At 42.1% G+C, this 15,000-nt stretch overlaps 2 protein-coding genes across 4 annotated transcripts in view; both read right to left on the reverse strand.

Annotated features, from left to right (window-relative positions):
* Positions 1-15,000, reverse strand: part of LOC138975417 (Na(+)/citrate cotransporter-like) — a 48,982-nt gene that overhangs the window by 10,163 nt on the left and 23,819 nt on the right. For all 3 annotated transcript variants that reach the window (XM_070348095.1, XM_070348096.1, XM_070348094.1), the window contains 8 exons: positions 6,994-7,143; positions 5,943-6,058; positions 4,864-4,991; positions 2,959-3,052; positions 2,329-2,487; positions 1,456-1,584; positions 850-936; positions 206-310 (listed from right to left, as the gene is read on the reverse strand). In XM_070348095.1, the coding sequence (XP_070204196.1) occupies positions 206-310; positions 850-936; positions 1,456-1,584; positions 2,329-2,487; positions 2,959-3,052; positions 4,864-4,991; positions 5,943-6,058; positions 6,994-7,143 (968 nt within the window). The remainder of the gene's footprint in view (positions 1-205; positions 311-849; positions 937-1,455; positions 1,585-2,328; positions 2,488-2,958; positions 3,053-4,863; positions 4,992-5,942; positions 6,059-6,993; positions 7,144-15,000) is intronic.
* LOC138975416 (uncharacterized) lies at positions 10,475-14,947 on the reverse strand. The gene is made up of 2 exons (XM_070348093.1): positions 13,604-14,947; positions 10,475-11,930 (listed from the first exon to the last, which is right to left on the reverse strand). The coding sequence occupies exon 1, from the start codon at positions 14,698-14,700 to the stop codon at positions 13,615-13,617; it is 1,086 nt and encodes a 361-aa protein (XP_070204194.1). The 5' UTR covers positions 14,701-14,947; the 3' UTR covers positions 10,475-11,930; positions 13,604-13,614.

A 15,000-nucleotide genomic window follows, 5' to 3' on the forward strand; every position in this document is an offset into this window, starting at 1 on the left:
GAAAAAGAATGCCGTCAAGCTTTGCATTTTCGGTATGTGTCTAGTTAGAGGGATGATGGTCTTATCCATTGCAAAGGCCCAGTAAATATGGGTAAGGTTACAACAACGTTTCTCACTATAAAGCGGTAGATAATGCATCAGTGTCGTTTACCAATCATTAGCTGAAATTATAATAAAACAACTTTCTGAAGAAAAATGCACTGACCCTCTTTCAAAAAGCAGACTCCAGCCCGGGATGAAGCCCGGGTCACGAGTGACCCATAGTACCGCCAGCAGGACAAAGTTGATCAACACCACCCACTCCGCAAACCTGTATACCCACACACACACCAACACAAACATCATGGCCTATGCATGACAAGCACTCGTACGCGCGCAATACGGATAGTCAGAGAGAAAGACAGAGACACACAACAAGGACACAGAGACACGGACAGAGACGCAGACAGACAAACCAACAGACACACATACAAAGACAGCCAGACAGCCAGACAAAGACAGCCACCCAGCCAGCCAGCCAGGCAGACAGCAGGGCACACACATACACACATACACACAAAACACAAGCAACCACACATACAACCCCCATCACACACACACACACACACACACACACACACACACACACACACACACACACACACACACACACACACACACACACACATACGAACACGATAATGCTTGCATGATGAGCGCGTGTTTGTTCTGACACATATACACCACCGTAACAAGCCAATTAAACCAACAATAATCCCTCAATCAATCAATCAATCAATCAATCAATCAATCAATCAAACCATCAACTACACACCCCTAAAACCAAACACACAAACATAACACACTCACGTCATACTGCCAAGTTTACGGTACTCTGTCCACAAAGTTCGCTTGACGGCAGCAAAAGCATCGTCCTTCAGGCAGCATTTGAAACATCTGCAATGCATTAGTGTTTGAGTTCTATTAGATATGGAGAACCCAGAGTGTCGCATTATGTGAAAAGTGTGGAACATAACGAGAGAGAGAGAGAGAGAGAGAGAGAGAGAGAGAGAGAGAGAGAGAGAGAGAGAGAGAGAGAGAGCGAGAGAGAGAGAGCGAGAGAGAGACTTACAAAAAGATGCAGATATATACATACACACACAGACACACACAGACACACAGACACATAGACACACACACACACACACGCATGCATACAAATGCAGAGAAAGAGAGAGAGAGAGAGAGAGAGAGAGAGAGAGAGACAGACAGACAGACAGACAGACAGACAGGCAGACAGACACACAGACATACAGACAGACGGACAGACGCACCATCACCCTAATCACCACCACCATCAACAAAAATGCAAATTTGACAGACAGACAGACAGACAGACAGACAGACAGACAGACGGACAGACGCACCATCACTCTAATCACCACCACCATCAACAAAAATGCAAATTTGTCTCACTTGACGCCCTGTCCATACAGCTGCATCCAGAACCAGCAGAAAATGAAGCAGACGAACGACAGCGGTAGACCAATCAACAACCAGTTGGCAAAATTGACCGGGTTCTTCGCACCGTAGGCATTGTATAACCTGCACAGGTATCATCATCATCATCATCATCAGCATCAGCATCATCATCATCATTATCATCATTATCGGCAGGAGCAGCAGCAGCAGCATATCTTGGTCGTATCACCAGAATAACGCATACACGCTCAGAGACACACAGGCAAACAGACTGATATCATGACAGTACGGACACATCTTTAGACTTGATCTTTCGAAATTAACACAGACGAACATAAAGGCAGACATGCAGACAGACAGACAGAAACTGAGACAGGTAGACAAACAGACAGACAGTCATGCATACAAACAGGCAGACAAATAGGAAGGCAGAGAGAGAGAGACAGACATCCTTCTCCTGCTGAACAAGCTGAACAATCAACTTCACCAACGCCCCTTAAACCCTCCATTGTAGGCATCATGCAAGCGAAAGAAAAACGCATCGACGGCATCACTATCCGTCGCGATATAACCTTCGTGGTTGAAAACGACGTTAAACACCAAATAAAGAAAATAAAGGCATCACTATGATGTCATCACACTTAGTATCAGCCAGTACCCATCATGCAAGCGAAAGAAAAACGCATCGACGGCATCACTATGATGTCATCACACTTACCTCTCCGCCAATAACCATCTTGCCAGTGAAAGAAAAACGCATCGTCGTCATCACTATGACGTCATCCCACTTACGTATCAGCCAGTACCCATCTTTGCCAGTGAAAGAAAAACACATCGACGTCATCACTTTGACGTCATCCCACTTACGTATCAGCCAGGCCTTTGAAGATGACGTTGGGCGGGGTGCCTGTGAGAGTGGCCATGCCACCGATATTGGCCGAGAATGCTGTACAGAGAGAAAACACTTTGGCCAGCTTCACGAAGTCCTTGTCCTCTTTTTCGTCGTCTGCTCGGTTGGAAATTACTCTGGAAGGAAAAACAAAAGCAATGCCAGAGCTCCATTCTCAGAAACTACAATTCATAAAGGTACAGTCCTTCGAGTGTTAACAATTCAGCTGAGATCTTGCCAGTATTTTTGTTGCCGGGTTTTTTTTGTTTTTTTTTTGGGGGGGGGGGGGGGGGTGGGGGGTGGTTGAGGATACGACCATCCCCCCACTTTGACATATATACCCAAATCAAAAGCCTAGGTCCTTCCATGGAAGTGTGATATATTGTTTAATGATTTTTGTTGTTAAAGCTACCAGTTGGATACGCGCTAATACGTCGCCATACTTACATCTCTATCGGCCGTTTTTAATCGCCTTTTGATCGCGTTTGGTGGTGTCCTACATGACCCAGCCCATAAAACAACCTCTATTTATTGAAGACAGTCAATAGTCATGTGTTTTTTTGGCATCCTAAATTGTGGATCTAGTAGGTCGCCATACAGATACTCACATCTCTAAGGGGCGTTTTTCATCGCCGTTGAGCTTGGTAGTGTCCTCCATGATGATCTTCACCTCGTTATTCTCTGAATCCTCACTGGATGACGCTGATATTAAAAACAACGTGGACAGAGTTAAAGCAGTCAGTGACCAAAATACAAAGCCTTTCCTGTTAGAGGGTAATTTTCTTTTCTTCTGTGTTCTTCTGCTGCCGCCTGGGTGGGTTAAGAGTGGAGATTTTTCCGATCTCCTAGGTCAACTTATGTGCAGACCTGCTAGTGACTTAACCCCCTTCGTGTGTACACGCAAGCACAAGACCAAGTGCGCACGGAAAAGATCCTGTAATCCATGTCAGAGTTCGGTGGGTTATGGAAACACGAAAATGCCCAGCATGCCTACTCAACGAAAGCGGAGTGAAGCTGACTATGCTCTCAGAGTATAGTTTGGGGAACCCAATTGGGCAAACGAGCTCACAGGTAACCAGACAATTCTGGAACGCTGAAGAAGAAGAATCTCTTATATGACGTGTTGCTTGGAAATTCGGGTCGCTCCTTCCCGGTAAAAAAGCTAGCAGCAACAAGATTCGCGTTATCTAGGCGCATGCGTGTTTAGGTGTAATCAGCCACCTGCACCTCAGGCAGAATGACCGAGGTCTTTAACGTGCCACTGTCGTGACACGGCCGGGGGTGAGTCTGCACAGAAAGTTGACCCGTGTCCGTTCCGGCCCGATTTCGAACCCGTGACTCGTGGATCAACATTCCAGCGATATATGAACTGAGATACCAGGCGTTTACTACGACACTGTAAAAAACAACCCCTGGAATGAAAGTGGCTAGCAAACTAAAATGGCATTATTATCTTTTTCTTTAACAATTAGCACAGCAAATACATATTTGAAATGTTGATCAAACCAAAAAAAGAAAACAAAACAAGTCGCGTAAGGCGAAAATACAACATTTAGTCAAGCTCAGTCGAACTCACAGAATGAAACTGAACGCATTGCATTTTTTCCGCAAGACTGTACACTCGTAGCATCGTCTGTCCACCGCTCGTGGCAAAGGCAGTGAAATGAACAATCCAGAAAAGCGCTGAGGAGGATAGCACGCTTTTCTATATCTCTATTCTTTTTAACTCTCTGAATGTGTTTTTAATCCAAACATATCATATCTATATGTTTTTGGAATCAGGAACGGAAAAGGAATAAGATGAAATTGTTTTTAAATCGATTTCGGAAATTTGATTTTAATCTTAATTTTTATATTTTTAATTTTCAGAGCTTGTTTTTAATCCGAATATAACATAATTATATGTTTTTGGAATCAGAAAATGATGAAAAATACGATAAACGTAATTTTGGATCATTTTATAAAAAAATAATTTTAATTACAATTTTCAGATTTTTAATGACCAAAGTCATTAATTAATTTTTAAGCCTCCAAGCTGAAATGCAATCCCAAAGTCCGGCCTTCGTCGAAGATTGCTTGGCCAAACTTTCGATCAGTTTGACTGAAAAATGAGGGTGTGACAGTGCCGCCTCAACTTTTACAAAATGCCGGATATGACGTCATCAAAGACATTTATCGAAAAAATGAAAAAAAACGTCTGGGGATATCATACCCAGGAACTCTGATGAAAAAATTCATACAGATCGGTCTAGTAGTTTACTCTGAATCGCTCTACACACACACACACACACACACACACACACACACACACACACACACACACACACACACACACACACACACACACACATACACCACGACCCTCGTCTCGATTCCCCCCTCTATGTTAATTATTTAGTCAAAACTTGACTAAATGTAACAAAACGAACTGAGATGAAATAAGCTTAAATCATAACAATCATAATACACCAACGCATCACGTGACAGCTAGGAAACGACGTCACACTACTCACGCGGCAGCTTGGAGTCGCGAATCTGATCCAAGATGGCGATGACGATTGGCATCATCATGGCGGTGGTGGCCGTGTTGCTCATCCACATGGACAGGAACCAGCAGGGAAACATGATGCCCAGCATCAACCTACACAACGACATCATCACAACCAAATGGGGATAAAAGTCACTCGCTCATTTAAAGACAAACCACACCGATTAAACCAACTAAGACGTCTCTTTTTCGCCCAATCTGACGTCAAAAGCGAAACAACGTCCACGAAGACGTCATAATGCGAATAATGGCGTCACGTAAACATTCTGTTGCGTCTCTCGGAAACCGAGAAAGAATTTCTATAACGAGGTTTGTCTCGATGACTTTGTCATAATTATCAGCAGGGGGAAATTACGCGTAGGATCCCTGTCAGGCTGTGCATGTATCGATCGGTATCGTATATCATTAAAGGCACACTCCTTCCCGTGAAAACAGTTCGGCTCGCCATCTCAGATCTGGTCAGGGTTTTACTTTGGATAAGACCATCCCTCGACTTTGACACATACCAACATTCAGCACTCTGACTGCTTTCTGTAAGGAGTTGCAATTTGTGATGAGTTTAATTCTCAAAAGGCCACTGGTGGCTTTTTCAAAACGAATTCATCGAAAATGTCCCACTCTACAAAGAGAACACCCAGGCTTCTAATTTTTGGTATGTGTCCAAGTGGAGGGATGGTTTTAGCCTGGCCAGATCTGAGATTGTTAGCCGAAATATTTTTGCTGTTTTTGCGATGACCGCAGAACATTTCGTCAGACAGATTATCATAAAATCATGACCTGCATAAAAGCATTACCCCGATTTGTTTCAATATGTTATTCCCAAAAATCGGAAAATGACAAAGTGCAGTCTGAACAGAATAACACGAATCCAAAGCCGCGATGGTTCCACAAATCAAGCAAACCACCTGATTGGCTTTTACTTTGACAATCCACGTCTCACAACTGAAGCTCAAAACCATTGGCAACTTGGAATTGTCACATAGGAACAGTGTTTTTTGTTACCCAGCTGGTTATGAATGAATTGTCGTAAAAAAGATGACAAACCATTTTGGCTGAGGCCCCACGAGAGTCAGCGTCCTGAGCGCGAGTCTCTTGTGAAGGTTCCAGCGCTCCACAGCGACAGCCACCACCAGACTGCCTAGGAACAGCATCAGCGTGTCCTGCAACACAGAGAACTTTCTGGTGAGAGCAACTGCAGAGAGTTGACTTTTGTGATAGTACTAGCGCACTATGACAATTACCATCAGTGCTCTTCCCAAGAACACCAACAGTGTGTTCTGCAATAACAACCTTTCAAAAACCTTTTTTTCTATTAACATGAAACATTGTATTTCACGCATCTAAGACTGTCCTCAGAACATGTCTAAACGTACATTTTTAGGAAAGTAGTGTTCAAACATCAAACACAACTATATACACAATTGAAATTGAAATTAACAAACACCATTACTGCAACCCAAATCAATGTGCAACGATCTGTAATATACGCAAAAACTGTAAAGTCTCTCATACTTTTCCAAAAATCCAACAAATCTCTGGCAGCGAACCGAAAATGGGTGTAACATGGGTGTACTTACAGTAAAACTGTAGCGACCACAGAAGAGGCCGAAAAAAGAAGTTTGTTATGGGCAGGTGGTCGCTCCGGAAAAGTGAATAATACTGAGGGAAATGTTTTTCGGGGGTCCCTTGGGGTGGTCGGTTTTGAAAGGTGGTCGTTTTTGAAAGATGGTCGTTTCTGAGAGATGGTCGTTTCTGAGAGATGGTCGTTTTTGAGAGATGGTCGTTTTTGAAAGGTGGTCGTTTTTGAAAGGTGGTCGTTTTGGAAAGGTGGTCGTTTTTGAGAGATGGCCGTTTCTGAGAGATGGTCGTTTTTGAGAGGTGGTCGTTTTTGAAAGGTGGTCGTTTTTGAGAGGTGGTCGTTTTTGAAAGGTGGTCGTTTTTGAGAGATGGTCGTTTTTGAGAGATGGCCGTTTCTGAGAGATGGTCGTTTTTGAGAGATGGCCGTTTCTGAGAGATGGTCGCCAGGGCAGGTTCCACTGTAGAGAAGACAGATGTAATGAAAATGGAAAACAAAAAGGTCTTGGAGATGACCTACCTTGACGTAACTCATGCACACTTGCTTGGCCGTCATGATGCCAAACATGGGGAAGAGGAACACTGGAAAGAGTGACGTCACAGGTAACGGAATGAGCTCCGTCACCCAGAAGAAGCCCATCACGATGACGCAATAGCCGCATCTTGACACCTGAAACGAAAGGTGAATGTGAGGTGTTAGTGTGAATTTTGTTGTTGTTGCAGACACCTATAGTATGTGCTCTCTCACATGCATTTAAATGCATGTAGACTGACAGATAAAAAGATTCAGACTGACAGACAGACATAGACAGAGAGACAGATCGACAGACAGACATAGACAGAGAGACAGATCGACAGACAGATAGAGTGACAGAGAGACAGATCAGTGGCAGACAGACGAACGCACTAATAACAAGTCGCGTAAGGCGAAATAACAACATTTAGTCAAGCTGTCGAACTCACAGAATGAAACTGAACGCATTGCATTTTTTCCGCAAGACCGTACACTCGTAGCATCGTCTGTCCACCGCTCGTGGCAAAGGCAGTGAAATTAACAATCCAGAAAAGCGCGGTAGCGGTTGCGCTGAGGAGAATAGCACGCTTTTCTATATCTCTATTCTTTTTAACTTTCTGAACGTGTTTTTAATCCAAACATATCAGGAATCAGGAACCGACAAGGAATAAGATGAAATTGTTTTTAAATCGATTTCGGAAATTTAATTTTAATCATAATTTTTATATTTTTAATTTTCACAGCTTGTTTTTAATCTGAATATAACATATGTATATGTTTTTGGAATTAGAAAATGATGAAGAATACGATAAACGTAATTTGGGATCGTTTTATAAAAAAAATAATTTTATTACAATTTTCAGATTTTTAATGACCAAAGTCATTAATTAATTTTTAAGGCTCCAAGCTGAAATGCAATACCAAAGTCCGGCCTTCGTCGAAGATTGCTTGGCCAAAATTTGAATCAATTTTATTGAAAAATGAGGGCGTGACAGTGCCGCCTCAACTTTTACAAAATGCCGGATATGACGTCACACACACACACACACACACACACACACACACACACTGACACACACACACACACACACTGACACACACTATGAGACTGCATTGTGTTCTTATTGGTAACTATAATTTCACCAATGAGAGTACAGTGTCAATCAAAATTACCCCAGTTTTCATATAATTATATTGTAAGTATCACAGATGCAGAAAGTAAGTTTATCTTCGTGTCGAAGCAGATAGCAGTGGAACCGAAGAAAGAATGTTCAACAATTGTTTGCATTCCTCTTTTCACACATGATGACTGTATGCACTTGCACTCCCACCCCCTATTCCCTTTCCTACCACCGTCTTACTCCTTCCCCGGGACTCCCTCCCCACCCACCCACCCCAACAAAAATTTGAAGAAAAAAAATCTGGCGCAATCGCAAGGTTATGTCATTATTTTGTCTTACTTTTCTTCGCAACGAGTCTTTAAGAGGGCCTTACTCTTTTCCGTGCACGAGCAATGCATACAGGGTTAATGCTCCCCATAAAGCAAATGTTGTGTTTACTGCACTACTTACACAGATTATTTCCCTCCTTTTTTTTGACCCAATTTTCTGCACTACTAAAGTCCTTGACGCCTGGACTTTTGAGGTCACAGTGACACATGCATGCGCGTGCACTTAAAGTACTCCCGCATCAATGCAAGTTTATTTACACACACTGTAGACTCAGGGAAACAAACGTATACACATACGCGCGCGCGCACGCACACACAAAGACACACATAGACACACACACACACACACACACAAACACGCAAGCGCGCACACACACACACACACACACACACACACACTCAGTCATGCGCACGAACGCACATATATATATATATATAGAAACACACACACACACACACACACACACACAACACATACATACTCGTGCGACAACCTTATAAAAGGGAGGGGGGGGGGGGTGAAAGGAAAGAGAGAGAGAGGGAGAGACAGAAAAAGAGACACACAGAGAAAAAGGCAGACAGAGAGAGAGTTTAAACTACATACAGTCAGTTTATCGTTATACTCCGTTCAGAGAGCAAATGGATCGTTCCCGATGAAAAAAGAAGATTACAATCTGACAATTAAAAACTATCAAGTTCTTGCTTGTGTTTTGCTGAACCGCTTCTAAAATCTCCCGTAGAAATGCAACCACAATGCTGTTGAGGATTCAGGATTTATTATGTAAAATGACCCAATCTCGGGCACGGCTGTGGCGGGGTGGTAAGACGTCGGCCTCTTAATCGGAAGGTCAAGGGTTCGAATCCCGGCCGCGGCCGCCTGGTAGGTTAAGTGTGGAGATTTTTCCGATCTCCTAGGTCAACTTATGTGCAGACCTGCTAGTGACTTAACCCCCTTCCTGTGTACACGCAAGCACAAGATCAAGTGCGCACGGAAAAGATCCTGTAATCCATGTCAGAGTTCGGTGGGTTATAGAAACACGAAAATACCCAGCATGCTTCCTCTGAAAGCGGAGTATGGCTGCCTAAATGGCGGGGTAAAAAACGGTCATACACGTAAAATTCCACTCGTGCAAAAACACGAGTGTACGTGGAAGTTTCAGCCCACGAACGCAGAAGAAGAAGAAGAAGGAGACATAGTGTACAAAACTGCAACATCACCCTCACGAATGTATCTTAGAGGCAAAGCAAGAGTCGGTTTGGACAAATAACCTGTCACTCACAACTCTGCAGAAAATGTTTCTGTAGCGTAGGACTAATCAGAAAGTAAAACAATCTTATCCCAAAAGGCAAAATCATAGCTGACACGGTTGATAAATTTGTTAAACTATGAAATTACAAGTGCAAAATAAACACAAGCAGTTCCGGAGGGAAAAACATCGAGACCAATGAAATAATTATGTGAAATGACGATGGTAAAAAAAAACTTCTGTAGTGGTCACTGTCGCCTTAAATCACTATGTGAACTACCAACAGGGACATCATGTCCGGAAATATTGTTTCCAGCGAGTCCAGAAACCAAAGAGAGCTAGTCTGTTTCCACTTTGATCAAGAGACATATATATAATTCAAAACATAAACGAGTACTTACCAAGTCGAAGTTTGTGTAGAATTCCATGATGCAGTTTACAGGAACGGAGGGATATGTGAGAGTGCGCATGCGCTAGGCTAGCCATATTTTACAGCATAGATCATCAAAGCGTAAACCATATCTTTGATGATCTACAAAGTTTTACAACAACAAAAGTTAAGTTGTAAACAGAGGGTGGGTTTTATTGAGGGAGGGCACATATCCCTCCGTTCCTGTAAACTGCATCATGGAATTCTACACAAACTTCGACTTGGTAAGTACTCGTTTATGTTTTGAATTCCATTTCATGCAGTTTACCGAAACTACGGTTTATGTGAGACTTCAAAGTTGTTGTTGTCAAACTTCCATTTCAACATTCATTGATTCACTCACATTTTAGAAGATAAATGTTTCTTGTTCTGATAACTTTATTAATTCTAAAAGTAGCAGAGGTATGAGTATATTCAGAATACTCGAAACAATCTACTGCACATTTCAAATCAATGACACTTTTTTATCAAAAAACAAAACCATTAATGCTTTCTGCATCAAGAAAGTTTTCTTTTACAACTGTACACATTATTTCACCCTTTTTCTGTGACATTTGTGCATCAAATAATAAATTCATCAATGCTTTTTTGCATCAATAAAGTTTTCTTTCACAACAGTACTTGTCTACACACTTTTCTTTCCATAGTAATTCAAGATTGTGTTCTTTTTCATCTGACTCTGCAATGGTTTGTCATAGAATTGTTTGAATGTTTTTGCATTGGTCCAACCAGCTGCTTTGAGAATATCACCAAGAGGTACACCTGACCTCTTCATTGCTGATGACGCTGCACATCTGAAGCTGTGTGGTGTATAACTTGACAATCCAGCTCTCGCTAATACTGTCCGTAACCAGCGAGAAATTGTGTCCCTTGATGCTGGTTCATGAGGCGGTTTGTAACACAACAACAGTTTACCGCTCTGATCAACTCTCAGTTTCTTTGTGCGTTCAATGTATTCTTTCAAGCACTTGACTACACAAACTTGCTCATCCACAGTATATACTGGTAAATCTAAATTTTGCTGATGATAGCCAGGTCTTGTGTGTTTCAACTTTTCTGACATGTAAATAACACATTTATTCTCTAAAAAACAAACAGATTCTAGGTTCATCAAATGAAGCGTTTGCACCCTTTGAGCAGATGCCAACAAAAGTAAAGCCGATACTTTCAGCGTTATGTCTTTCAATGAAAGCTGAGCATTGTCTGGAAGAGTCTTAAAGTATTTCAAAACATCACCAACATCCCATATCTTGGAATGCCTTGGCATTGGTGTCCTGAGTTCAAAAACTCCCTTCAAAAATCTCACAACCAAAGGATGAGTACCAATCGTAGATTTATCTGACATCAAAATAACTGAAGAAAGTGCACTTCTGGCAGTATTAATTGCACTGTAACCTAATCCAGCTTCAAAGAGATCAGTGAGAAAACTTAACACTAGATTTACAGAGGGACGCAAGGGATCACTTGACCGTTGAGCACAAAAGGATCGCCATCTCGCAAGATAACAGGCATATTGTTTCTTGGTTGTACTTCTCCATGAAGCACAGATGATGCTTTGAGTCTTTCCATGAAGGCCTCGTGTCTCGAGAGATTGCCTGATAAGACACAAGCCAGGAGACGTAGTTTTCTCTGAAGTGGATGTGCTGCATTGCTGTGTGGTAAAGTCAGAAGACGTTTCCCTTTCGGAAGAATCACAGGTTCCTGGACTAGCAACCGCAGAAGCTGGGGAAACCACACCGCTGTTGGCCACAGGGGAACAATCAGCATGCCGTCTGCCCGGTCTCTCCTCCACTGCATCAGCACCCTTTGAATCAGACTGAAAGGAGGAAATGCATATATCAGCCATTTTGACCAGTTGTGTTCAAATGCATCGACTGCATACGCTTCTGGATCATGTCCCCATGACATGAAAGGTTTTACCTGAAAATTCAACCTTGAGGCAAAGAGATCAATTTCTGGATTCAGCAGTGTCTCTTTAAGCCTATGAAATACAACATCATTCAGTTTCCATTCTGTACGGTCATTGAACTGACGTGACTGCATATCTGCTTCAGTGTTACATTTCCCAGGAATATGTGTAGCAGATAACCAAATCAAATTATCTTTACACCAAATCCAGATTCTTTTTGCCAACGCATTACATTCATGTGAATGTGATCCTCCCATATTCTTTATGTAGGCAATAGCACAAGTGTTATCTGATAACACCAAGACATGTCTCCCTGTGAGTTTTGCTTTGAAACTTTTCAGTGCATATTCTATTGCCAGTAATTCAAGCACATTTATATGAAAAGCTCTTTCATTCATTGACCATCGTCCCCCTGTTTTCAGGTCTCCACACACTGCGCCCCAACCTCCTGTAGAAGAAGCATCAGTCTGGATTGTTATGTCATGGCATGCATTTTGCACTGTATGGTATGACTCATCAATGTTCTCAATCCACCAGTCTAACTCTGAACAAGCATTGTCAGATAGATTAGCTAAAGACTCAAAATTTCCTTTTGCTACTTTAAGGGCATCAGACTTGTCTTTTTCTAACTGTCTGAAATACAGAGGTCCCCACCTATTAGCAGGAAAAGTGGCAACCAACATTCCAATGACTTGAGCCAGTTCTCTGATTCTGATTCTTTTCTTTCCCTTGAGTCTGTAACAGGCTGCCTTTATATTCTGCCTTTTTTGCTCTGGAAGTGATACAGTCATATCTTCAGAATTCAACCAAAACCCAAGGTATTTTAACCGTTTGCTTGGATTGAGAACAGATTTGTCATCATGTATTGTGAAACCAAGAGATTCAAAGAGTTTTACTGTCTCACTGACATTCACTTCACATTCTTCAACTGTGTCTGCCTGTAAATAACAATCATCAATGTATGAGGTAGACAGAAAACCTTGTGCCCTCAACTTTGCATACACTGGTTTTAGCAGCTTTGTGAAGTACCTTGGACAGTTACTCAAACCATTTGGAAAGCATGTATACTGAAACATTTGTTCACGCCATCTGAATTTTAGAAATTTTCTGAACTGATGTTTGACAGGAACTGAATAGTAAGCGTGTCTAAGATCAACTGAGGCCATATAACAGTCTTTAGTCATCATTTGTGTAGCAGTTGACAAGTTATCCATTTTAAAATGTTCGTACTCAACGGATTCATTGAATCTTTTCAAGTTCAAAATAAGCCGATGTGACCCATCTGGCTTTTCAACAAGAAAAATAGGTGAAACCACCTCATTTTCTTCTGGTTTTGATGGCTCAATGACATGCATACTCAATAGATGTTCTACTTCTGCATCCATTATCTGAAATAAGTGACCAGGAACTTGATTTTTGGCCTCATGCTGAGTTTGCACCTTCTCAATGTCTTCACTCAAAGGAATTTCTGTTCCCTGTACCATATCTAGAATAAAGGAATCAGATGTCAATTTCTTCCAATTATGAACAAAATGTTTCAGTTTACCTGCTTCAAATGTGGCATTCTTTATTTCACATACCTCTTTGTTGTCTACTCTGCTTGCCTGCTTGTCGTGCCGGAGAAGAATGGTCTCCCTTGACTTCTCCCTCTCCCCCTGAACTGAGCTCCTCTCTTCCAGTTCCACCTTCCTCTTCCTCTCCATTCGGAGTTTTTTGGTGCATACTGACGGGATGGGAAATATTTTTGCCCTCTACTTGATTGAGTAAAGGCAAGTCCAAGTTTGGTTGTACAGTCAATATCAGCACACGCTGACTTGAGATCATCCCCAAATAGCCACTGAGTGACTGGTATGTTTGAAGATGCCAGTTTTCTGTATTTCTTGTTCACATTTTGTCCAGACAGTATTTTTGCTCTTCTGTCCAGTGACATGTCATACGCTGTTTTCAGTATCAGCCCACTTGCCTCAGCAATTGTTTTGATCAGCTTTTTTTGTTCCTCATTGGCAACCCCCATTTTTAGGGACACATCCCAGGCCACAACAAGAGCATTGTTGGCCGTGTACAATAACTTCTGTTGACGTTGTGATTTTAAGTCATACGTTTTGGCACTGTGTTCCATCAAACCCCAGATTTCGGGATTCACTTTTGGGACGCCTGTCTCAATGTTCTTTGGGCGTTTAAACTCTCTTTCTTTTTGCTTCATCTTTTCTTCGGTCATCTGACCCTTTGCCATCACTGATACAAGTTTTGCAATTCGATCTGCAACTTCATCACCAAGAGTCTCAGAAATGTCAAAATCTTGCTCCAGTTCATTCATAATTTCACTCTCATTGGGGTCGCTCAGTTCAGCCTCGGGTCGAGATTCTGATGCTTGAGTTTTACACATTTCTTCAAGAAGGTGATCGAAATCATCCCCAGTCTCCACAGATTGTTCGTCATCACTGACTTCACGTTTTCTCTTTTTCGATTGTTTCGTTTGGGGCGAGTCGCCATCTTTGTCTACCACCATAGTTAGAAACTTCAAAATTTTCTCATTTTGACTCTTCATCTTTTCCCAATCCGAGATTGGTAGAGTGACTGTTTGTGGTTTTTCCTTTCCACCCGTGTCGGGTGCGTGGATCAAGTCATTCAATTCTGAGTCCGAATCGAGTTCCAACTCTACTTGTTTCTCTGTCATCGCGACTCGCGGTTTTTTCGAACTCGGCACGATAAAGGATAAAGCACTTACTTTGTCCAGCAGAAACAAACAATTTCACACACAAAACACAACAGGTTACGTCGATTTCCGGATGAAAATGAAGTTTTTTATGCCGAAAATTCCCACATGCTGCCCATGGCCGCCATAACACATACGGGTATGGCTAGCCTAGCGCATGCGCACTCTCACATAAACCGTAGTTTCGGTAAACTGCATGAAATGGAATCTCAAATCACAGACGGCTGCAAAATGGCCACTATCATGTCATTAGAAAACTTA

The sequence above is a fragment of the Littorina saxatilis genome, linkage group LG9 (assembly GCF_037325665.1).
Source record: "Littorina saxatilis isolate snail1 linkage group LG9, US_GU_Lsax_2.0, whole genome shotgun sequence".
Classification (NCBI taxonomy): Eukaryota; Metazoa; Mollusca; class Gastropoda; order Littorinimorpha; family Littorinidae; genus Littorina; species Littorina saxatilis.

Excerpts from the sequence above, each read along its gene's own strand:
- LOC138975416 (XM_070348093.1), bottom strand. The coding sequence starts at position 14,700 with ATGACAGAGAAACAAGTAGAGTTGGAACTCGATTCGGACTCAGAATTG.